At 49.5% G+C, this 24,891-nt stretch overlaps 1 protein-coding gene across 9 annotated transcripts in view; it reads right to left on the bottom strand.

Moving 5' to 3' along the window:
• Nucleotides 1-24,891, bottom strand: part of KLF8 (Kruppel like factor 8) — a 46,668-nt gene that overhangs the window by 13,701 nt on the left and 8,076 nt on the right. For 5 of the 9 annotated variants that reach the window (XM_043974909.1, XM_043974905.1, XM_043974912.1 and 2 more), the window contains exons 2-5: nucleotides 7,517-7,643; nucleotides 4,323-4,875; nucleotides 948-1,056; nucleotides 582-718 (exon numbers count right to left, since the gene is read on the bottom strand). In XM_043974909.1, coding sequence (XP_043830844.1) covers nucleotides 582-718; nucleotides 948-1,056; nucleotides 4,323-4,836 — 760 coding nt within the window. In that variant the 5' untranslated portion in view covers nucleotides 4,837-4,875; nucleotides 7,517-7,643. Of the gene's footprint in view, nucleotides 1-581; nucleotides 719-947; nucleotides 1,057-4,322; nucleotides 4,876-7,516; nucleotides 7,647-19,048; nucleotides 19,065-23,475; nucleotides 23,495-24,891 lie in introns of those variants that run through there. The other 4 variants (XM_043974906.1, XM_043974908.1, XM_043974911.1 and 1 more) reach the window with 3 other exon arrangements.

Genomic DNA, 24,891 nt, shown 5'->3' with positions numbered 1-24,891 from the left:
CATGCTCTCTCCCAAGAACAGACAAAGAAACCAAGGTCAGGAAGGTTGCCCAGTACTATTTCTAGTGCCTTTACCACTATGCCACAGGGGTTATCTTTCCTTCATTGGCTCCCACAGGGCAAGTAAAGACTGAAGGGCAGATCATGAGCATAGTGTCCATCAGGAAAGGCTGGTCACAGTAGAGCCATAGTAGGCACTGTTCTCATCACAGCCATTCCTGGGGCACCCACAAGTTTACAAAGCACTTTGCACTTACTGTATGTTTCTCATTGGAGCCTGGGAGACAAGAGTAAGAAAAGAGAGGAGAGAGAGGGAGGGAGAAGGGAGAGGGTAAAGAGAGATAAAGGGAGGGGACGGGGGAGAGGAGAGAGAGTGTGTGTTGTGATAGTCATGGGCTGGCATGGGAGAGCATTCCAACCACCCCCTAATACCAGGTGGGAGCTAGCTCCAACAGGAAGAGGAAGCTGGTGGGGGAGGCGAAGGGGGAGAGGAGGAAGTGCATTGTACTCCTTATGACCTAATGGCTCTGGGGCCAACTGGAGCAAGTCTTGGCTTGGCCTGAGGGAGGGGGGGGGGCATACCAGTGTGGATCCTCCGATGGGCCTTCAGGTGGGAGCTCTTGGTGTAGACCTTGTTGCATCCTGCAAAGTCACACTGGTGAATGCGTCTCTTCTTCAGGTCAAGGGACTCAGTGTGATTTAACGGGGCCCCCACAGATCTGGGGGGTGGGGAGAAAGACAGAAAAAACCAAGCTGGAAAAGGAGTGACAGGCTTGGGAGACACACGTGTGTATACACCTGCATGCATGTGTGGGAACATGCATGTGTGTGTGCCTGCATGTATGCATGGGAACATGCATGTGCATACAACAGCTTTTCCAGGAAGGCCTTGCAAGGCAGCAGCTCAATGGTTCCCATTCCCTCTGTGGCCAAGGGGCAGATACTCACTCTCTCTGCAGCTCCTGAAAGGTCGACGACACAGACACAGTCTCCCCCACGCTTTCCTCACTGTCACTCTGCACCTCTACTGGGGACATGGAGTTAGGGTCTAATTTCACTGCAGGAAAAGGAGAAAGAAAGTGAGCAAGAAGGAGAAGCCCCTGCCTGTGTCCCCAGCTCAGCCCTGCTCAAAGGAGGGGAGAGGGACAAGCAGCAGAAATGAGTGGAGGGAGACTGGGCCATCATCTGGATGTCCTCGGCCCACTCTATCGCACCTGGCAGTGCTCTACTGGGCTGCACCTAACCCTGTCCCTGTCACTTCTGCCCACTGGCCCTGGGCAGTGAGCGCTGGGAGTGAGAAGGCTGGGGTCTCCTCTAGGCAGAGAAACAAGAGCTGAAGCTGGATCCTGAGGCACCTTGGGCCCTCCCTCCAAGGCTGAGGATTTGGGTTCCTATGTCCATGGGAGCTGAGAGCTAGTGGCAGAGAGGCCCAGTCAGTGGCCACCCCCGTGGCACTGGCTTTGCCCCAACTTCCCAGGGAAGCGAAGTAACTGGTGACCACCCAATGCCAGGTGGGATGTGGGCATTTGGTGACTACTACAAGTTCTGAGGAGTCCAGTGGATGTCCTGGGCAGAGACCATCAATACCCCCTCATCTATTTGAGGGAAGTAAGGCATGGGAAAGCAGAGGAGTTCAAAGGATGAACAAGAGGAGAAGGAGTAGCCCACCCGTAGCGTGCAAAGACACTGGGGAAAAAGGTCTCCACTGGATGATGGATGAGAGTGGGCTAAAGAATTCCAAGGATGGTCCCCAGATATACCAAAGCTAATTCCAAAGTGGGGTCCCCCCCTCCCAAGCCAGACAAGAATCCCGGGGCTCTCTCAGCCAGGCTGGAGACCGAGGCAGCAACAAGACCCAAAGAAGGTAGGCAGTTGCTTTGGGCCATAGCTCAGTGTAGCAGAATCTAGGGGACGGGGATGGGGGGTGGACCTTCTACCTCAGCATGAGGCCCTGCAGTGACATGGATGGATGTCGGGGGGAAACACTGCTTCTGATCCTGGAATTCACTCTCACACACGTTCTGATCAGAAATAGTAAACTTCATTCAGCATGAGGGGACATGGCCGGGAGGACCCGTCTAAGACTTGAGCTCCTGGGGAGGAGGAGATTTCCGACATCTTCCTCCCTGAGCCAGAGAGGCCGGTGTGAGAGGTACCGCACAGGCACCATGGCAGAAATGGGCCCAGGGGCCTTCTTCCCACACTTTTACAAAGAAGCTGATGTTTGCGGTCAGCACTGCCTTTGCCTTCCATCTCTTCACAGCTGGCAAGTTGACTTGGGGACCTTGTGAAATCCCGCAGCTGCGGTGATGTTAACCCTCTGTAGGGTGTTAGGATTCAAACCAGCATTGATGTCATGGGGGGGGGGGCATCCCTCCTTCTTCATTATCAGTTATTTATGGCAATATTTCAGGATGGAGTGGTTGCCATTGCACCACCTGGCCCTTTCTCCTTGAGCTACTTGTTTCAAATTATTGAGGAAGCTGGATCTTTTCTCTGACAAATCAGTGAGCGGTCTGATTGTCCATAAATGGCCACTAACTCTTGGATAATAATGCCTTCATCAGTAAGAAGGAGCCTTCTCCCTGGGACCAAAGGTTCCTCCATGTCCCCTCCTGCTGTAAAGGACTGTCCTTTTCCAGACATTTCTGCTGGTCTGAAGGCCCAACCACTTTGCCCTTGGTGACCACACCACTGGAACAGAATCCACTATGAGGGCCATGGATAGAGCTCTCTCCAAACTCCACTCCATCACTCTCATCACAAGCTCTCTCCAAGGAGGGCTGGGAGGCAGTCTCTTTCCTGTGTCTGCAGCTCTCTTCATTTATTGAGAGGATGTCAAGACCAACCAACCAGCATTTCTGAAGCACACACCATGTGCCAGGCAGCATGCTAGGTGCCGGGCATAAAAGTACAAAGAAGGAAGCCATGCCTACTCTCAGGGAACTCATGGATCCAGAAAGGCTTCAGACAGAAGGCGGAAGTGAGGAGGGAGGCCTTCCAGCCAGAAGGTGTAACCAGAACAAAGGCACAGATGGGAGATGGGGGGATGGGGGGGAAGAGAAGTCAGATTGGCTGATTCACAGAATAACGCCCAAGACTGACATGATTCAGAGCCAAGTCTGCCCATTTCCCAGCACACCCCCATGGCCATTCCAGCAGGGCCGCCCCTTTGGAGAGTTGTGGATTTGTCTTTGCTTCACATCCCAAGAATCCCTCAGGGGGCAACCAACAGGTGAGCTGCTACTCAACAGCCAATTGGCTCCCAGCAGGCCTCCATGGGCAGAGCCTTCAAGAGCCCTGGGCCAGTTTCCTCCACACCACTCACTATCCAGTAAGGCAGGGAAGCTGAGAACCAATTCACTGCAACAAAGACAGCATGTGCCACGAACTGTGCTAAATCCTGCAGACACGAGGACAAAGGCCACATGGTTGGTGACCTCAAGTAACATGTATTCTATGGAGTGAAAGACAACGGGTACCTAATAAATTCAACATCTCTGCAAGAGAACTTTTGGAGATGGGAGAGCACAAGATAAACAGACAGTTTGAGACAGAAAGAGGTGAGAGATCAAGACACAGACAGATGGATAGATATAGATAGACAAATAGATATAGACAGACGGATATAGACAGATGGATAGATAGATATAGAGGACAGATGGACAGATAAATGTAGATAGGCAAATAGATATAGACAGACGGATATAGACAGATGGATAGATAAATGTAGATAGACAAATAGATATAGACAGACGGATACAGACAGATGGATAGATAGATATAGAGGACAGATGGATGGATAGATATATGATAGAGATGGATGGATGGATGATAGATAGATACATAGATGATAGATAGCTAGATAATAGATATACAGAGAGAGTGAGAGAACAAGCTCGTGCCAAGTACTTCCCACCTGTCCTGTGTTGACTAAATGCTTAGGATATAAATCCAAGTAAACACTCTGGACCCTGCCCTCAAGGAGCTTACATTATCGGGGGAATGAAGAGGAGCTAGAAAGGAGGGAATGGGGGCAAGGAGGGAGGGGGGAGGAGGGAGGAGGGGGGAGGAGGGGGGAGGAAGGGGGAGGAGGGGGGAGGAGGGGGGAGGAGGGGGGAGGAAGGGGGAGGAGGGGGGAGGAGGACCTCACCCATGTGAAGTACTTTGCAAAGCTTCCTGAACTCTTCTCTCTCAGCCCCCAGCAGCCCTCAGCCTTCCTTCCAGATGTTGCCAGCGCACCCTCCCAGAGTGCATGGAGCAGGAGTGGAAAAGCAAACAAAGAGGTAGAGGGTTGCGGGGGTCAGAGGGGGCAGCACTTACCAGAACCTGCATTTTTGCCATCTCCTCCGATCAGCGGGACGGTAATGGCTGCTGCCACGTTGTCAGCAGCCATGGTGGTGTAGACCACAGGCAGGGACTGGACCACCACGGGGATGGTCTGCAGGTTTCCCATCTTGCTGGGCAGGTTGACTGAGGGGATGGTGTGAATCAGGTGCAGGATCTGCTGGCCACTGCTGCCCTGGGTGGAGGCCAGGATGGAACCAGGAGACAGCACAGCTGGGATGGCAGAGGTGGAGGGGGAGCCCAGGCCCGAGGGAGGGACTGACACCATGGGTGGCTGGACTGAAGGCGCCACTAGCATGGCTGAGGGCAGGAGAGGGGCTGTGGGTGGCGGCGGCGAGGCTTTGGCCTTGTGCAGAGAGAGGTCCACAGGCTCAGCCTGGGGCCCGCTGCACTCTGGGGCCAGGAGCTCCTCGGGAGGCTCTGTCTTGATCTCACTCAGCAGTGTGGGCGTCTCTATGGAGCTGAGCTCCAGAAGTGACGTCGACGTCATCTTCCCCCTCTCTGTCAATCCAGGGAAGCCTTCTGGGGCCTGGAAGAGATAGCGGGTGGGGGGAGCATTCGTTAGGTGGGCAGGAGTGCAGACTGAGAGAGGCATGAGCCCGGAGCCTGCACACCTGCTTCTCCTGGGCAGAGGCTGACTAGCGGCCCAGACCCAGAAGGCCCTGACAGGCATGGAAGGGCTGTAAAGGCCACCTGCCACAGAGGGAGGAGGGCAGGGGCTGTGCACAGGGGACCGGGTCCGAGAACAGGCCTGCTGCTTCCCCCTTCTGGAGCCCAGGGAAATTGAAGAAATACATGGACAGGGTGTCCACCTGCCTCCACAGCACCCAGAAAATGGAGGCTGCCTGGCCCAGGACCTTTGGGCAAAGCTTGGGGTGAGGGAGGGGCCAGGCAGTTCAGACAGCTTGGTTACTACAGGCCTGGCATGGGCAGCTCCCCCAGGAGCCACGCGCTCAGCTGTTCAGTCACCAAACACCACTAACAATGCGTGTCCCTCCTTGCAAAAGGAGGAGCCTGAAACTCTAAGGTCCCCAGACCCTACTCAAATCTCCTCTGTTCAAAATGCCCCTGATCCATCTCTCACCCACAAGCCTTAGTGTAGACCCAGGGAAGATGGGAGAGGAAGAACCAGTTCTGATGCCACCTTGCCTAGACCCTGGTGCTCCCTCCTCCCCCTCCTCCTCCTCCTTCTCCTTTCTCTGTCTCTCTGTCTCTGTCCCTCCCCCTCCTCCTCTCTCTTGTTCTTTCTCTGTCTCTCCCTCCTTTTCCTCCTTTTTCCTTTCTCTTCTCTTTCTTCTCCCTCCTTTCTTCTCTCCCTCCCTCCTTTTCTCTCTCTCTCTCACACACATTCTGTGCCCCTCTCCTTCCCCTCATTCTCTCTCCCTCCTCCCTCCTCCTTTTCCCTCTCTCTCCTTCACTTTCTCTGTCTTCCTCCTCCCTCTCCTCTCTCTCCCTCCCTTTCCTCTCTGCCTCTGTATCTCTCTCCTCCTCCTTCCATTTCTCACTCTACTTTTTTCTTTCTCTCTCCCTTCTTCCCTCTCTTTTTTTCCTCCTCCCTCCCTAAACACACACATATATCATCATTATGTATGTATAATGTAGATTATATATAATAATATGGAATAGATGCAATTATATAAATTCTCCAATCTCTCCCCAGCAAAGCACTAGATTTTACCCCCTCCCTCCCTGAGCAAATCCCCTAGGAGAAGGGAGAGGAGACAGATAAGATGCCTTTGATTCCTGGATAAAGAATCAGGCACTTGGAGCACCAAGGCCGGCGGCACTGCCAGACCTGGGTTTCAATCCTGTTTATATCACTCACTACTTCTGAAACCTCGCCATGTTATCTCATTGGAAACCTTCCAACAACTGTGAGAGGAAGGGGCTGTTATTATCCCCATTTTATAGATGAGGCAAGCTGAGAGCTATTAAGCTAAGAAGTATCTATCTGAAGCAGGACTTGAACTCGGATATTCCTAAATCTAAGTCTGGAACTTTGGCCACTTTGCTGTCTAGGGTCCCTCCCATCTTAGTGCCTCAAATTCCTCCTCTGCCAAATAAGGAGACTCCCTTCTGTGCTGAGGTCACTGGACTGGGGTCACAAACAGGAGAGTGGCCACTGGGGTCACCTGAGCAGCTTCTGGAGGTGAGCAATCTGACAGCTGGCTTTGTCTTGTCTTCGCACCCCAAGTATATCATGAGTGCTGACTTACGTGAATGAGCAGGAATTCCTTCTTTCATCATTCTTTCTAAAAAGCTTTCTTGATGCCTTTTGCTTTTGCCTGCTCTTGTAATAAAGAATTTTGAAAAGCAGCTGCCACACTGGCAGGATCTACCAGCAGATGAACTGCTGTCCACCTGTGCCCCCTGCCCCACCTCCCACCACCTCTTGGAAGGCTCCATTCTCTCCTCTGTTCTCTGGGGCCCAACCTGGGCCAGCCAGCTCATGAGTCAGGGCTCCACTTCCTGTCTCCACTGCTGTTCTTTCCTGCTTCTCCTTCTCTCACTGGGCATCTGGCCATGGCCAGCTCTCCCAGGTTCTCCAAGTCTCTGTACCGCACGGTCTTTAGCTGGTCCCCACCTGCCAAGTGCCCACTTTCCTTTCAGCTCTTTGCTGCCCTTCAAAGAGCTGCTATGGTGGTGTGGGTGGGCGGGTAGGTGTGGTGGGAGCTTTCCCTCTGTGTTCAGCTCCTCAGAGCACCCCCCAAGCAGCAAGATGTGGAACACGGCCACTCTTTCCTGCATGGCTAAGACCTCTTTATATTGTGTCTGTGAATGGGGCTCTATCAAGTCTCAGCATTGCTGCAGTGATGAGAGAGTCATGATGTTCTGATGGGACAAGTTTCAATCCTGCCGTAGACTCTTTAGCTATGTGACCCTGGGAGAGTCATGCTCTCTTAGCCTCAGTTTTCACAACTATAAAATGGGGATAATAACAGCCCCTCCCTACAAAGGTGGCTGTGAGGATCAAACGAGTTCATGTCCGAGGATACTTTGTGTGTCATAACTTAAACAGAATTGCTTGTGATCATTCCAAGTCATCCCAGTTTTGCACAACTCTGACCAAAAGCTGTTTCTTCATGGGAACCAATGGCAAGAGAAGGAGGTGGGATTGGATAAACAATACACTCAGCAATGGAGATGGAATGAATGACAAGTAAATGAACCTGGATATCCGGAAATGGTCTTGGCGCAGGGGGTGGCGCCCAGATGGCTGAGTGGCAAGAGGCGGGGCAGCTGAGCTCCAGTCCACAGCTCCTCCAAACAGATCTAGAAGTGGTACCAGGCTGAGTCCTGCTGGGGAAACAAATCCAGAAACAGCTCCAGTGAGTTCTTTGTGTGGCCCAGGTTGGAAATTGGGAGACACGTCTGCAGACACTGGAGGGGTGGGGGTGGAATTACATAGTGCCCAGGGAAAGGGTGGGTGTTGACACCAAAGGGGACTTGTGACAGGATTTGGGGGGGGGGGGGGTCCTATGCTGGGATGGGGGGGGGGGAGGCAGGGTCCTATGATGAGATGGTGGGGGGATCCTGGGCCTGGATGGGGGAGGTGAAGGGGGTGGTGTCTTGTGCTGGGTGGCCTTGGTGATAGGCCTCAGACCCCCAGCTCAGAGTAGGGTCCTACTTCTAGCATCTAGCTAAACCCAGAGCAAGGGGAGCCTATGATTCTGCTGACCTGAAGCAGCAGCTTTCCAGTCAGCTGCTGGGGGGACTCAGGTCAGGCCAGGCAGGTGCAGAGCTTGGACCAGGAGGGCCCTCTTTGAGCACTGTGAGTCTGAACATCCCTGAGCTGTCCCTGAGATTCTGAAGCTACACAACACTCAATATCCCCAAAAAGCAGCAACAGGAGTGGCTAGGGATAATCGACTATGATAGACTTAACTCTTCTCAGCAATACAATGCCCAGAGATTTATGATGGAAAATGCTCTTCATGTTCAGAAAAAGAATTATAGGGTCAGAATGCAGAATGAAGTATATTATTTTCACTTTTGTTGTTGTTGATTAATCTTTTTTTGTGGGGCAATGGGGGTTAAGTGTCACACAGCTAGTAAGTGTCAAGTGTCTGAGGCCAGATTTGAACTCAGGTCCTCCTGAATCCAGGGCAGGTACTTTATCCACTGCGCCACCTAGCTGCCCTGCTGTTTAATCTTTATGTGCTTTTTCCTTTTGTTCTGATTAATGTGAAAATATGTTTAACATGATAGTAATGTGTAACCTATATCAGATTGCTTGCTGGCCTTGGGGGGGGGGGAGAAGCGGGGGGGAATTTGGAACGCAAAAAAATATGTATCTTTTCATGTAATTGAGAAAAATTAAAAATTAAAAAAAAACACAGGAGTGGCCAGAGCCTGCCTGTCACATAGAGTCACAGAGTCAGAGAAGAGGCTGAAAGAATGAGTAAAGAGCAAAAGCAATTATATCATACAAAGCTTGTGTGGTGAGTGTAATGCCAGAGACACACATCCTGAAGAAGTGAATGAAAACTCTATGTGTGAGCAAAGACTTGAGTAATAAACACAGCTTGAGTGCAAATTGCAAAGGAATTTCTAGAAGATGTGAAATGAGCATTCAGAAAATGCTTTTAAATATTCTAAAATTGAATTTGGAGTGCTAGAAGAAAATTATTGATAAGAAATGGGAGCTGTGGTAGAAAGAGTTGGAAAGAGAATCAACAGTATGGTCCCAGAGGTGCAAGACCTACCCAGAAAATCTGAATGTTCCAAGTGGAAGTCAATGACCATGTGAGACAGCAAGATTCAAAGGCTGGAAAGAATAGAAGAAAATGCCAGGAAAAACAAGTGACCTGGAAAACAGGTGGAGGAGAAGAAGTTGAACTGCCTGAAAGCCCTCATATTCCAAGAAATTTTTCACAGAAAACTGCTGGAAAGAGAAAAGAACAAGGCCTCAGAAGGAAATTTCTAGTAACATCATGACACGCCCTGGAGATTCCAGTCAGAAAGATGAAAACTCTGAGGAGCCATGACTGAGTCAAGGTTGCACAGGACTGAGCAGTTCCTCTCCTTATCAGACAGGTCCTTAAGAGGGAAAGAGCAACACTGGGGCAAAGAAAAGGGAGGTTGGAGAAAGTTACCTCACAGATCAAATCCCAATTCCTCAGTGATGCATTCCTTGGCTAAGCCCAAAGTGAATCTAGCGCACCCTGGAGGACAACTTTTTCTGCATGGCCTTCTGGGAAATTCTGTTTCCTTTTTGCCTGTCTAAGAATTCAGTGGCTCCCCCTGGCTCTCAATACCACCTCAAACACTTGCCTTAGTTTCCCAATTTCCAAAAACATTGGGAAAATCACAGAAAAGCTGAACTCAAGCACCCCCACAGCATAGCCAGCTTCCTGCTAGTCACATAGCCATCTTTGTTCTCATGCCTGCCACATGTCCATCAGCAAAGCCAGAGCATAATCCATATGTAAGGAATTATAGGGAGGGGACCCCAGTCCAACCTACCTGGTTTCACCTACAGCCCCACAACAGCTCAGGACTTTGTGGGACCAACAAAGCCTCCCCAGCCCTCCAGCTAGCTCACTTCTGGGAGTTATTTCTGCAGGCTCAACAGTAGTCTCTCCCCCTTTCTAGGCTATAGCTTCCTCTTCTAGTACCTGGGAATAAAAGGGTCATAGATGTGGACCCTGGAGTTCTAGGCTGAGCCCCTCTTGTGACAGAGAGGGGTGCTGAAGCCTGTGCATGGTGAGCACACCTCCCTCACAGGAACAACCTGCCAAGGGAAGGGAGCTCCTGAAGATGGCGCCCAAGGGAAAAAGCATTTGTGGAGATCTCCTCAGTCCAGGCCTCAAGACCTTTGTTACAAACCTTTCTGTGAGGAGAAGAGCAAATCTGATTTGCTGTGAGGCCTAGCCATGTGCTTTACAAGGAGTCTGACAGAAAACTAGGGCCCAACAAGCACCAGGGAGCAAGACAAAGGCCTTACTCCCTCCTCAATCACAGATGAATCTGGTTCAGGGTTTGAAAATGTCCTGGGGGGACAGAGTGAGAGGAAAAACCAAGAACAAAAAAGGGAAAGAAAACCTCCCCCACAGCCCAGTGGGTGGAAAGGGCTCAGGGGTTGCTATGGCAATGAGATAAAGCCCAGGCATCTCACAGAGTGAGAAAGGAGAGTAACCTTTGCACACGGTCCCTACTCCAGTGCTGCAAAGGATGAAGGGATACACTCCCTACCTAGTCACACATACAAAACTCATTTCCTTTTCAAAGTCTAGATCCAATGAGCTCCTCCCAACCCCTCCCCCTGCCCTGTGACTGTAGATGGAGCCCCCAGGCTCAGTGTCACCCTGGACTCCTCACTCTCTCTCTCACACCCCCCTCCCCGTATCCAGGCTGTTGCCAAGCTCTGTCACTTTTACCTTAACAACATCTCTGAATACACCCCCTCCTCTCCTCTGACCCTGCCCCCATCCCCTAGTGCCTGGAGCACTGCAGGAGCTGCTGGGGGCGGGGCAGGGGGGGCAGGTTCTGCCTGCCTCTGGGCTCTCCCCACTCCAGGACAGCCTCTTCACAGCCACCTAAGGTATTTTTCCCAAAGCACTGATACAATCATATCACCACCACTCCCCACCCCCACTACATAATACAAACACTGTGATATCCAGTGACTCCCTATTACTTCCAGGAACAAATACAAAATGCTCTATCTGGCATTCAAATCCCCTGACAATTCATTTAATAAAAGCCTACTGAATGAATGATTCACACACTGAATGAATAAATAAATGAACGAATGAACAGAACAATGAATGAATGAATGAATGAACGAATGAATGAATGAAAACCCAGCAGGATTGACAGCAGTTGGCCATGCAGATCTCACAGGAAAAGAAGCAGTTGTTAACCCACTGAAATGTGGCCATTACCCAAACCTAGTTCCTACTGAGTCAGATATGGCAACAAGATACACAACCAGGAATCCAGCCCTAGAGACCCCAAAACACCCATCTTCCAGAGAAGCTCCCATTCCATTCAGCAGAGGTAAAAGACTTACTCAGGGTGCCCCACACGGAACTAAGACATGTCCCAGCTCCGTCCATGACACCAGAACCACCAGCCCACACACAAAGACCCCTTCCAGAGACAAGCTGACTTAGCTTTCAATTGGATATTTATCTATCTATCATCTATCTATTTATTTATTTATTTAGATAAACGTTTCCCCATTCCATTTGAATCTGTATGGGTACCATGTTGGACCAAATCCATCGGTGAAGAGGCTCAGAGCCGGAGAGGGCCTCAGAGGCCAACTCCTTCATTTCACAAAAGGAGAAACAAAGACAAACAGCCCAGAGAAAGTGACAGACTTACCAAGGGTCAGTGCGACCCTGGATTCCTCACCCCTTGTTCTCAGCCCCGTATCCAAGCTGTTGTCAGGGCCTGGAGCTTCTACCTTGACATCTCTTGAAGGCGCCCCTCCTCTTCTCTACCCCTGCCCCCAGGGTAGTGCAACACCAGGGGGTGCAGGCCCTCATCCTCCCATGCCTGGACTACCACACTAGCTGCTGGGGGAGGGGGAGAGGGGAACTCTGCCTACCTCAAGTCTCACCCTGCTCCAGTTCATCCTCCATTCAGACACCAAGGATTCTCCTTAAAATCATTAAACTCAGATAGAGCACCAGCCCTGGAATCAGGAGTACCTGGGTTCAAATCCGGCCTCAGACACTTAACACTTACTAGCTGTGTGACCCTGGGCAAGTCACTTAACCCCAATTGCCTCACTAAAAAAAGACAAAACAAAAATCATTAAACTCCAGAGGCTTTCCTGCTGCCTCCAGGGTTCACTACAAGCCCCTCTGGCTTTTAAAGTTTTTCACCTCCAAGATCAAATACAAAATGCTCCATTTGGCATTCAAGGCCAAAGGACAGAAATCAGATTTGAACCTGGGTCCTCCAACACCAGAGGCAGGACTCCTCCAGCAAGATGAGGGACAGTCTACATTCTAGGCTTGTAGGGCAGATGGAAAGATGTGGCCTGGAAGCCAGTCAGTCCTGTTATGCAGGTATCAACTCCTCACAAAATCACCAGATCAAAACCAACCAATACCAGCTACCAACCATCTGTTCGCCTTCACTGCTTTCTAGAATGCCCAGGCTCTGCCACTGGCAAGGCCTCTGGCCAGCAGGGAGCCCAAAGGCCTCCCAGCAGAGCAGAACAGAGATTGTACTTGGTCCTCACAAGCCTCAGAGATGAGGATTATTGGACAGATAAGAACATCAAGGTTGCAAGAGCATAAAACTGCCCCATGTAGAAATCAACCCCAAGCCCTCCAGCCTCTTTCTCATCAAAGTTCATATAGTGGAGAACGGCTGCCACTTACATAGCACCTACCACATGGGGAGCACCTGGCAGGTCAGTGCTATTATTAGGCCCATTTTGCTGTCAAAGAAACTGAAGCAAACAGGGTGAAGTGACTTACCCAGGACCACACAGCTAGTCAGTGTCTGAGGCCACATTTGGACCCACTTTCCCAGCCTCCTTGCCTGGGAGATTCCTAGTCCTGCTGCCTTTCAGTCTTACAAGTGTTCAGCTCTACATTTACAGAGGAAACTGGGGTGAAAGGAGGTCAAGTGACTTCCCAGTAAATGATAAAGCCTTCGCCTCCACACCTACTCCTGGAAATACAAAGACCAGATCATCTCTGCCATCTCAGGCCACCAGGGGGCACTACAAGGCACACAGCCACTTTAAAGCAGGCCTTGGGCCCAGAGTAGTTCTGAGACCCTGGGCAAGTCATTGAACACCTGTCAGTCTGTTTCCTCAACTGCAAAATGAGGACAATTTTATGTTATCTCACATCACATCAAATGAGATAACATTTATAAAGGGCTTCACACTGAGCCTAGCACTTAATAGTAGTGCTTAATCAAGGCTGTTCCCTCCCTCCCTTCAAAGAGGCCACAGACCTGAGAGACAAAGAAAAGCCATTGCCATTCCTAAAGCCATGCCTTCACAAATGCCCCACTAAGCAGGGCATTATTAGGCCAGTGTTGGCCCTATTTTATAGGTAGGGAAACTGAGGCTCCTAGGAGCTAACCCTGCCCAAGGTTTCACAGGTATTAAACATCAGAAGTGGCTTCAAATGAAGCCTCTCTGCCTCTTCCCTTAAGCTTCAGGCCAAGCCAATCAGCCATGCCACCATGACGACTTGTCTTGGGCACACAATACCACAGTTGCTATGAAGCCTCTGAGCCACCCATCTCTGTACAGTCTGTCAGAGCCCAGAACCCTGAGGAAGGTTCAAACCCTGGCTCTGAGCCTCAGTTTCCTCTTCTGTAAAATGGGAGTACCTGCAGTGCTTAACCTCACAGGTCTCTAGTGACTGAGGGGCACTCCACAAGAAGAAGCTGTCATGAATGGTCCTGGCCCAGACTCCCCATGAACTACCTGTGAGCTTCATGCACTGAGGTTCTGGAGAAATAATGACATTTCCATAGTACTGGAAAGTTTGCCTTTCACTGGAGCCTATGAGAGCAGGGTGACAGGTGCTATTGTCTCCATTTTACAGATGGGAAAACAGAGGTGAAGTGACTTGCCCAAGGCCATACGGCACTAAGGGTCTGAGGCGGGTTTCTGAGCCAGACCATCTTACCTCCAAGTCCTGTGTTCTAACCACTACAACCTTGCTGCTTGCTGGCGCTTGAAAGTCAGGGAAAGGTTGAGGTAGATAAGAGAGACTTACTCTAGACTACACTAAGACCATGGCTTTGATCATCTTGGTGGAGTCTCACATCACCGCCAAGCTCCTGGCATGGCCTGTCCCCATTTCAGGGCCCTGGGCTTGACACGTCCAGCAAGGTCACCAACCTGAGACGCGATGGGGGAAGCGAGGTGCGAGGCCCAACTGCTCTGATGTCATGCAGTTGGCCCAGTCTTGGGGTTGCCTCACACCCAAGCTGGATGGTGGGGCTGCTGACAGCTCAGACCTGAACCCTCCCCCAGCCTCTCTGCACCTAGCCAGTAGCCAGAAGATTTCACCTGAGCATTAGAGGGGTTTAGGGGGTTTCCCCTATCCAAAAGATCAAGCAAAAACAATGCACAAAGAATCCCATTTCATTCAGCCATTATCTATTCAGCATCTGCCGAGGGACAGTTCCCAGCCTTGGAAAGATACAATACAGAACCTGCTCTCATAAGGGTGATGGGGACAAGCACATAGAGAACTATGATTCGAGAGACGAAGGCACCGGTTCGAAGGGCCTTGAAGGCCAGCCAAATTAATTGCAAATTAATTGCAAATTAATCATTCTCAATCAGAGGTTAGGTAGAAGCTCCTCAGTTGCACAGTGAAATGGATTGTGAGACAGAAATTTCCTTTGCACTTCTATCACTGCTAGGAAGCAGAAGCAAAAGGAAGGAGGTTCCAGGTTTCAGGCATCTCCACCCACACCTTGTGCCATCTGTTCTGGACCAAGTCTGTCGTCCCCCCCCAGACCCCCACCCCCAGCTCACAGAATCTGAGCATGTCCAAGTCTAGCCCAGTAGTTGCCTGTTGTTGTACAATCAGTGAGCTAGGAATTCTTTGGACATTTTCCAACTTGCACATTTGCATTGTGTCTCTGCCTGTGACAGAGCCCATATGTGGCGCTCTTGTCCCTTTACAAATCACAGTGATGCAACTAGAACTCGATAGTGCCACACATACAGTTGTACTGTGACAGTATTACCAGTGGTGAGCTTAAGGCTGAATGAGAAGAACTACTTCCAGCTGCTATTATCAAACTGATTGTTGGCTTTGGAAATGAGCTTTTGCTGAAAACTTGCTGTTTCTTAACGAAGCCAACCTAAAATGACAAGGCAAAATAGCACTTATAGGTGAACCATACTACAAGTCAATTAGACAACTAACGATGTTTGAATCACAAGTAATGAGTGTCAGGCTGCTTTATACGCTTCCTATGCCGTTAAAAGTTCAAACAAGAGATGAAATTCCCCATTCCCACATAAATTTACAGTAGATAGAATTTCCGACCTCAAACTACAGTTCCAGCAGCATTTTTCAGACCCTGATAGAAGTGCAAAGGCAATTTCTGTCTCTCACATTCCATTTCACTGTTCAACTGCGGAGCTTCTACCTAACCTCTGGTTAGGAATGATTAATTTGCAATGTAATGTTGTGCTTAAAAGGCAGAGATCAAGAGAAGAATCTCAACAAATTCTACGAAGGCTTCAGACCTAGCTTTGGAGGGTCTGACTCTGCTATTGCTGACTACCTGGGTAGTCCCAAGCATGGGCACACGGCTCACGCCCTTCCTTAGCTTTCAGAAACCTGGTTAGACAGTGGTGAATGACCAGAGGTCAGGATTTATTCTCACCCCCAGAGGGCACCTGAGAGCCCTAACATAACATGTACCCCATCTATTCCAAGTTTTGTGCCTGTGATCTAAAGCATACTTGGCAATGGCTGGAGAAGGGAACAGGCAGATGGGCACCAAAGATCTGCTACACTATAGCATCACATGCGTTTAATGTTCCGTTGTTGTTCAGTTCTATCCCTGGCAAGTCCCAATGACTGTTGTCCCCTCTCCATGCCCATGTCAATAGAGAACAACCAAGCAAAAGAAAGTGCCACTTGGTCCAGTCCCTATAAGTGTCCCACCTCTCTCCCTTGAGAGGCAGGAAACGTGCACATCTCTGCAGTCCCTCGGCTGAACTACAGTTGTTTTCTGTTGAGTATAAGAAAGCTTTTGATGCTCTAAAACAACAATCAAGATGCTTTGAGACTAGTTAAAAACTTAGAAAAGTAAATCAGTGGCACTAGACCAGAAACAACTGAACACAATAAATAACCCTGTGCTTGATGAGCCCCAGAACACAAATTACTTGGGGAAGAACTCCCCGATGGATGAGAATTGCCAGGAAAAAAGGAAAATAAGGGGGCAGCTAGGTGGCGCAGTGGATAAAGCACCAGCCCTGGATTCAGGAGGACCTGAGTTCAAATTCAGCCTCAGACACTTGACACTTACTAGCTGTGTGACCCTGGGCAAGTCATTTAACCCTCATTGCCCCACAAAAAAACCAAAAACCAAAACAAAACAAAACAAAAGGGGAAATAAGCTTGATGGGGAAAAGGTTAGACCAGCATCCTCTACCATGTACTACAATAAGTTCCAAAGGGGGAAAAAATCAGCCAAACCAATCAATGTATCAATAAAAGTCAAATACTATAAAAATTGGAATGACGCCACCTGCTGGAGACTTACTGTAGCAAAGCGCCACCATGAGGTGAAGGCCTCTGAGGGCAAGCCATGTGGTCATGGTCCTTAGTGTCAGGAAGTGACGTTTGCTCATGGGTACTGTCTAACAAGGCTACCAGCCAATCAATTTGAGGAGCCTCCCATTTTCCGGGAGAAGGAGCCACTTAACAATACTAAATACAGTGTTCCCCACTTGGAGCCCCTCACCTCTACAAAGAAGTGGGGGTTTCTCTTCTTTGGGCCCCAGTTGGCCCCTTAAGGAAAGGGGAACATCAAAGACCCTACAAGCTTGCTCTGAAGAACTCCCTGGAGGTCAATATGGCAGAGACACTCCCAAGGCTCAAGCTGCTTCTCCAAAAACCACAATGAGCCTTGGTGAGGGTGTCTCTTCAAGGCCTATGGGGAAGGTAGGTGGGGCAACAGCTAGAGCGCTGGCCCTAGAGTCAGGAGGACCTGAGTTCAAATCTCACTTCAGACGCTTACTAGCTGTGTGACCGTGGGCAAGTCACTTAACCCCAATCGCCTTAAACATCCAGGGCCATCTCCAGTCTTGCCACCGAACCCAGCTGGCTCTGGAGGAGAGAGTGAGGTTGGTGACCTTGCACAGCCCTCCCTCACTTCAATCCAATTCAGTGCAAGTCATGACCTCACCCTGATGTCATGGTCGTCTTCGAGAACAAAGGACAAACAAGAACAAGGCCTATAAAAAGCACTGTCCTTTCCATCATCTCTGATCCCCACTGCTTTCCTAGAGGTCTGTCAAATGAACCAGAGAAGGAAGTGGCAAGCCATTCCAGTATCTTTGCCAAGAAAACCCCAAAAGGGGTCAGGAAAAGTTGGCCATGGCTGAAATCAACTGAACAACAACAAAAGAGATGAGCCCAGTGTCTGTCATGCTGGTCTGGTACAGGTGCCTGCCATCCGAGCAGGCCTGGATGGGGAGAGGCTGGCATGCAGAGAATCAAGTTGAGATCCACAGTGGGGGAAAATCAAAGGACCATCAGTCTGGGGCTGGAAGGGACCTGAGAGGTCATCTAGTTCAACCTGGGACGGGCAGTGAATTGGCCAAGGTCAAGCAGGTGCTAAGTAGCAGAGTCAGGACTCCAAGTCTTTCTGGCTCCCAAGCTGAAATGAGAGTAGACCTTGGTAATTCACCTGAAGGGTGAGGCCTGTCTGTGCTTCTAGTGCCCATCCCTGGGTATCCCCCAGGGATTTAGGGGGTCAGAATGTGGGTCCTTCTCTTAAGTTTGTGGAGACAGAGACAGAGCCAAAGACGAAAGTGGAACTGGGATGGGCCCCAGGACTGTGGCGGGGCATCAAGGTGCCAGCAAGGAATCAGGCCGGGCCAAGACATTGGAATTCCATGAACAGGGAAATGCTCACAGAGGAGAAAGTTGAAAAGTAAAAAGTCCCCCCACTCCTGCCCCATAAAGAGCTTGCATGCCTGACCCTCAGCAGGGCCTGGGACGTACACAGGCTTCCCAGCTTCCTCCTCTGCAATGCCCTGCTAACCCTTCAGAATGCCATGGGTGGATGAGCCCCAAAGCAGAACCAGGATCCCAAGGCAAGAGAAACAATGAAGAGGGCAGCCTAGCTAGGGCCCCGGGTTCCAGCAAGTAGCCAGAGACATCAAGGAAGAGGGGGAAGAGAAGGTGGAGGAAGGGGAGGAGGAGAGGGAGGGAGACGGGAATGGACAGTACAAAGATGACTCGGAGCAGCAGCTGAGGACCTTGGGGAACTCAAGACTGGCTATGAGGCTGACAGAAGACCCCCCCCAAAGAAGCAAGCTCCAGAGACCCTGTGTCCCATCCTCAAACAAGTACAGAAACAAAATTGTTAGAGATGATTGCAAGAAGATGACAACACCCAATAGCAGCTCAATTTAAGATGTAATTTGCGATGGATCAGAGATGCCAAGGAGATAAAATCACCCAGTAGCCCCTGCAAGTAGTCCAAAGTGTCACACAGCTTGGGAAGGGAGAAACGCAAACTCCACTGCTTTTGCACTGCCTTCAAAAACAATCCCCCAGTGGCAGCTAGATGGCACAGTGGATAAAGCACCGGCCCTGGATTCAGGAGTACCTGAGTTCAAATCCGGCCTCAGACACTTAAAACTTACTAGCTGTGTGGGCAAGTCACTTAACCCCAATTGCCTCACAAAAAAAAAAAAAAAACAATCCCCCCAAAGGAGAAAGGAATGTGGCGGAGGGGGGGGGGGATATCTCCTTGCCTTCAAGGCACCAAGGTCAGCCACCAGAATGGGACTTGACTGATTTCGCCAAAACAACTGGAAGCTACCAAAGGATTTGGCAACAGAACAGATCTAAAATGTGAAAGTAAACCAGAGGATAGGCTGCTACTTGGAGCAGAGACTTCTGTTTGAAGAGAGAAGACAATCACGAATCAAAAGGGTCTCAAGTATGCTCTGGTGGAAAGATCTGGAGACAAAGGACATGGGTTCAAATTCTGACTCTGTTACTTACCATTCAGGTGACCTTGAAATAGTCTCAACTTGGGCAGCTAGGTGGTGCAGTGGATAAAGCACCAGCCCTGGATTCAGGAGGACCTGAGTTCAAATCTGGCCTCAGACACTTGAAACTTACTAGCTGTGTGACCCTGGGCAAGTCACTTAATCCCCATTGCCCCACAAAAAAAAAAAGAAATAGTCTCAACTTCACAATGGATGAGAACCAGAGGGTGTCTGGGGGCCCTTAGAGCCTGGTACCTGAGCATTTATTTGGTGGGTGCCTTCTAGCTCCAACAAGAATCCTATTATCCATTGGGACAACTATTAAACTGTGACCTAACCTGGACTTGACAAACAGTAATAACAGTGACAGCCCATTCCCCAATAGAGAAGTAATCAAAAGATAGAGACAATTCACAAAAGAAGAATTGCAAATGACTAACAAGCACAGGAAAGAGTGAACAAGTCACCAATAATAAGAGAAATACACATCAAAATGACCTGGAGGTTTTACCTCCCTTCCCAGACTGCCAATTAGCAAAGATGACTATAGATGGGAACAGTTAACATTGGAGGGGCTGTGAGAAGACAGACTAACCCTAACCCACTGTGACTGGAACTCAACACAACCATCTTCAAATCAGGATTAGCAGCCTTTGAGACAATAGATCCTTCTCTTTTCTTGGAACCTCTCTTCTCTCTAGGGTTTCTCTCCTGGTTCTCCTCCTCCCTGTCTGAGGGCTCCTTCTCTATCTTCTTTGCTGGATGCTTGTCCGGATCATGCTTTCTAACCTTAGGTGTCCCCCGGGTCTCTGGCCTGAGCCTTTTTCTCTTTTCCATTCACTGGGGGATCTCCTCAGTTCCCCTGGATGGAATGACCATCCATCTCTATGTTGACGATTCTTGGATCTCCCTTTCCTGCCCCAGCCTCTCTGCTGACTGCCAGTCTCCAATCTCCAACAGCCTCTCTCTTTTTTTTGTGGGGCAATGAGGGTTCAGTGACTTGCCCCGGGTCACACAGCTAGTAAGTGTCAAGTGTCTGAGGTCGGATTTGAACTCAGGTCCTCCTGAATCCAGGGCCGGTGCTTTATCCACTGCGCCACCTAGCTGCCCCTCCAGCGTCCTCCCCAACATCTCCACCTGGATGTCCAGGAGATGTCTGAAAGTCACCATGTCTGAGACAGAAGTTGCTCTCTTTCCCCTAGATCCTCAACCTTCTCTATGACAGGGGTACCCCCCCCATCCTCCCAGTCCCTCAGACTCACAACCTAGGAATCACCCTAGACTCTTCATTCTCTGTTGCCAGGCCTATGAATTTTACCTTTGCACCACCTCTCAAATACACCCCATTCTCTCTTCTGACACTGCCCCACCCCACCATGTTCCTCATCGCCTCTTGCCTGAATTACAACCTCCTTCAAGTCTCTCCCATGTCCAACCCATTCTCCATTCGGCCACCAAAATGATTTTCCTCGAGCACAGGTCTGACCAGGTCACCCCCACTCCCTCTCACCTCCAGGACCAAACCCCAAATGCTCACTCTTTATGGTCTCCTGGCTGTTCCACCAAGACTCTCCCCCTCTGTCAGCCCTGGGCCTTCTCTGTGAAAAGCAGCAGGGAACACTTTCACTCCTTAGCTCCCCCTACTGGCTTCCGTGGCTTCCTTTAAGCCCAGTATCAAATCCCACCTTCTCCAGGAAGCTTGCCCCGCCCCTCTTCATTCCATCTCTAGAGCTTGCCTTGCTTTGTTGTTTCTCCCCGTTACACTGGAAGCTTTTTGAGGGCAGGGATTGTCTTTTGTCTTTCTTTGTATCCTAAGCACTTAGTGCAGTGGTGGACACATAGTAGGTGCTTAATAAATGTTTACTGCGAAAGGCCCATTTGACCCAGATTATACCCCAAGGAAACCACTGATAAGATGAAAGGCCCCAATAACAGCAAAATTCTTATAGCAGCACTTTTTGTGATAGTGAAGAATTAGAAGCAAAGTCTATACCCATCTATTGGTGGTCCATGAAGGTAATGGAAAAGCAAGAGGAGACTTACATGAACTGATACAGACAAGTATGGCTCCAAAGGAGAGACATGAGCAGCCCCCACCCCACTCCTCTGCAGAGGGGTTTTCTGGCTTTGGGGATGTATGAATCAATTTGCTGATTTTTTCCTCTTGTTTTTCTTTCTTTTTTTTTGCCTTTCAAAAAGATTATTTGTTATATGGAATCAGTCTCTAGGAGAGAATGGGAAGAGATACTAGAGAAATCTATGGTGATATCAAAAAAAGACATCAATAAAACCTAATTTAAAAAAAACTGTTAAAACGATAATAGGCCCTCTTCCTTGGAGCATGTCTGAATTTATGAATCACATTTCATCCATGATCCTGAGCAAGTGGGTCCAAGAGGACTTCCTAGAGGAGGCAGCAACCGAGCTGAGAAGGCCTCCTGAAAGGAGTCATTTCCCAGTGGAAATGTGCAAAGGTTAAGGACAGCCAAGAGCAGGAACTGTCCAGCTCAAATATGGGAAGGTGGAAAAGGGAATATAGCAAGCAACCACCTGAGGTTGTGCAGGATGCCCTGTAAGGGGGAGGGAGCATGAAGATCTGCCTACAAAGGCAGACTCAACCACACTGGGGAGAATTTGAAAGGCCAGGCAAAGGGACTGATCTTTTCTGCTATGTCCAACAAGGAGCCATTGATGGTGTTAGAACAAGTGAGTGTGTGACATTCAGAATATAACTTGGGGCCACATGCAAAGTGTACTTCAGAGGGCCACAACCATCAGAGCAAGTAGGTTCTGAGGCAAGAAGAACACAAGGAGCCAAACCAAGAGATAACTTAGAAGTAGGCAGGAGTACTTATTGACTGAGGAGAGATGGGCCAGCTGGGAGAAGACTGAAGTTCTGAGCTTGGAGAGCCAAGGTCACAACAGAAGCATGATTAGGATGAGGAAGAGGGACAAGGGCTGGACCCAGGGACCATTTGAGAAAGTCTGCCCAGATCAGAGAAGAAAGAGAGGGAGATGTAGCCGTACATACATACTGAGTCAGCATTTCAAGAGAGAAGAGCCCAGCTGAATCATGGGAGGAGATGTGGAGCCAAGCAGGTCAGAGCCACCCTTGAGGGCCTGGAGGAAGAAAATGAACCAGCAAAGACAACTGAGAAGAAGCAGTCAGAGAGGTGGGAGGAAATTCAAGAGAAAGTCTAGAAGAGATGCAGGACAATAGGTGGGCATCCCTGTCAAATACCAGGAGTAGGTGAGACAAGGCCACTGGGTTTGGCAGCTAAGAAGGAGCGGGTTCAGATGATGGAAGCCAAACTCAGGAAGGAAGGAAAGATTGTGGATGAGTAAGCAGGTTGTGGGGGAGGCAGTGGGAGGGTGGGGCAGCAGCAAATCAGCACTGCCCTTTCTAGACCACAGTGGCCACAAGAGAAGACAAGAGCTTGAGACAGGAATAGGGTGACCTGAGAAGTTAGAACTGAGGAATGAGCATCTTCTTGGTCAATGGGAAGGAACAAGAAAGTGAGAGGCTGAAGGTTCACAGAAGGCTGGGATCATTAATGGAGATGGGAGGGGCTGGGCAAGAGGGCCAAGCAGGGACAGGGAAGAAGAGAGCTCAGGCCAGGGAGGGGCAAGAGGCAGACACCAAAGATATTCAGAAGGGAATTCCTTCAACCTGTCAAAGAACAAGTAATCAACCCCTTTCTGGCAACATAGGAAAATAATAACATGGGGCCCATGTTTTTTAAAAAAAGGACTGATCCCCAAACTGAGTATAGATAGAACTGAAAGAGAAAAGTAGAGGAGAATGAAGATATTACCCAGCTCATCAAAAGCACTGATGTGGGACCTAATGGCTGATTCAGCAACAAGGAGGTAACCTTCTAGAAACTTATAGGAAATCTGGGAGACAACAATGGATGCATTAAGGACATAAATGAGTTTAAGAAAGCAGCAGCACACTCAAAGATAAATTGTAGAGAAATGTTGCACATCTTATATCTCACTATTGTCTCTCCTGCCTATGGCTGTTTAAATTCATATTCATTTTGATTTTTAATAATGCAAATAGTCGAGATATGGCACAGTGGATAGAGCACTGGGTTTAGATCAGAAAGATGACTTCCTTGAGTTCAAATCCTACCTCATACAATTCCTAGCTATGTGACCCAGGGCAAGTCATTTCACCCTGAATGCCTCAGTTTCCTCATCTGGAAAATGAGCTGGAGAAGGGAATGGCAAACCATGCCAGTCTCTGCCCGGAAAACCCTAAATGAGGTGACAAAGTGTCAGACACAACTGAACAGCATGTGGCTTTATGGAGAGGAAGAGAAGGGTAATTTCCATATTTCACTAATTTGGGAGGGGGTGGTGTTGAGATTCATGTTACAATCATTTGGAAAAACTCCATTTCAATTAGCCAAACTAAAGTTATAAACAAGTTACCTAAAACATAAGATAAATGCATAGATTCCAGCTCCACAAAGGTCTGCTGCCGAGCAAACTCAGTATATACCAGGGGCCATTGATGATCATTAGCACTTGGCATCAGGGACAGCACAAGCCTATTGAAGGGGCTTTGTTAGACAAGAGGGAGCAGGCCCTAGCCTGACCTAGCATTTCATGAGGGGGCCCACTCACCAGCAGAAAAAGTCCTGAGGAAAGTAACCTCTAGGTGCTGAACATACCAACTACCAACCTCTTGTCACTCTAAACACACAGACTAAAAAGCAGAGACATCACCTTGCAGACAAAGGTCTGTAATAACAGTCAAAGCTGGTTTTTCCAGTAGCCATGTATGGCTGTGAGAGTTGCACCTTAGTGGCAGCTAGGTGGCGCAGTGGATAAAGCACCAGCCCTGGATTCAGGAGGATCTGAGTTCAAATTTTACCTCAGACGCTTGACACTTACTAGCTATGTGACCCTGGGCAAGTCACTTAACCTTCATTGCCACACACACACACACACACACACACACACACACACACACACACACACAGATTAGGGGCAGCTAGGTGGCGCAGTGGATAGAGCACTGGCCCTGGATTCAGGAGTACCTGAGTTCAAATCCAGCCTCAGACACTTGACACTTACTAGCTGTGTGACCCTAGGCAGGTCACTTAACCCCCATTGCCTCACTAAAAAAAAAAAAAAAAAAAAAAAGGAGAAGGGTGAGATGGGGAGGGTATTATGGAAACAACATATGTGAACTTGGCCAGACTTGGAGAGGTAGGGGAGGACAGAAGAGCCTGGAGCGCTATGGACCAACTGCACGTACACACACAGTGCCGGCCCTGCCCCATGGCCCTGGCCCTGCCTCTCCCAGAGCATTTATGGCTGCTGCTAGTCTAGCCTGTATACAGCCACTCTACAATTAGTAATGCCCAGGTCTGACTGGATGCTATCCCTCCTCTGCACAATAACTATCACAGCTCCCCAGTGCCTGGAGGAGTCAACTCACAATGCCTAAGCTTGGCATTGCCAGTCCTTTGCAGACTTACTGCCTGAGACTTCCTTTCACACACTGTGTGTTCCACCCAAACTGGCCTGCTCCCTGCTCCCCATGTGCAACAATGAGTTCCCCCAAAGGGTGTCTGGTCCTCATGTCTTCACCGATACCTCTTGGGAGTCCTACCTCCTCTCCAGCCCTAACTCCCCCTCCCAAAAGGCCTTTGTGGGCTCTGATCTGGGAGTCTGGTGATTGTATGCTCCTGGAAGCCAGAGATTTTCTTTGGTTGGTTGATCTTTGTACCCCGAGCTTCTAGCAAATCACAGGAGTTTAAGAAATGCTTATAGAACTAAACTGAATCTATCTGGCCCTGCCCAGGCCAGGCCCTGAAACAGGGGATGGCCCCATTGGCT

Source organism: Dromiciops gliroides, chromosome X, assembly GCF_019393635.1.
Source record: "Dromiciops gliroides isolate mDroGli1 chromosome X, mDroGli1.pri, whole genome shotgun sequence".
Lineage (NCBI taxonomy): Eukaryota > Metazoa > Chordata > Mammalia > Microbiotheria > Microbiotheriidae > Dromiciops > Dromiciops gliroides.
This window is presented reverse-complemented; position numbering and strand designations above follow the sequence as displayed.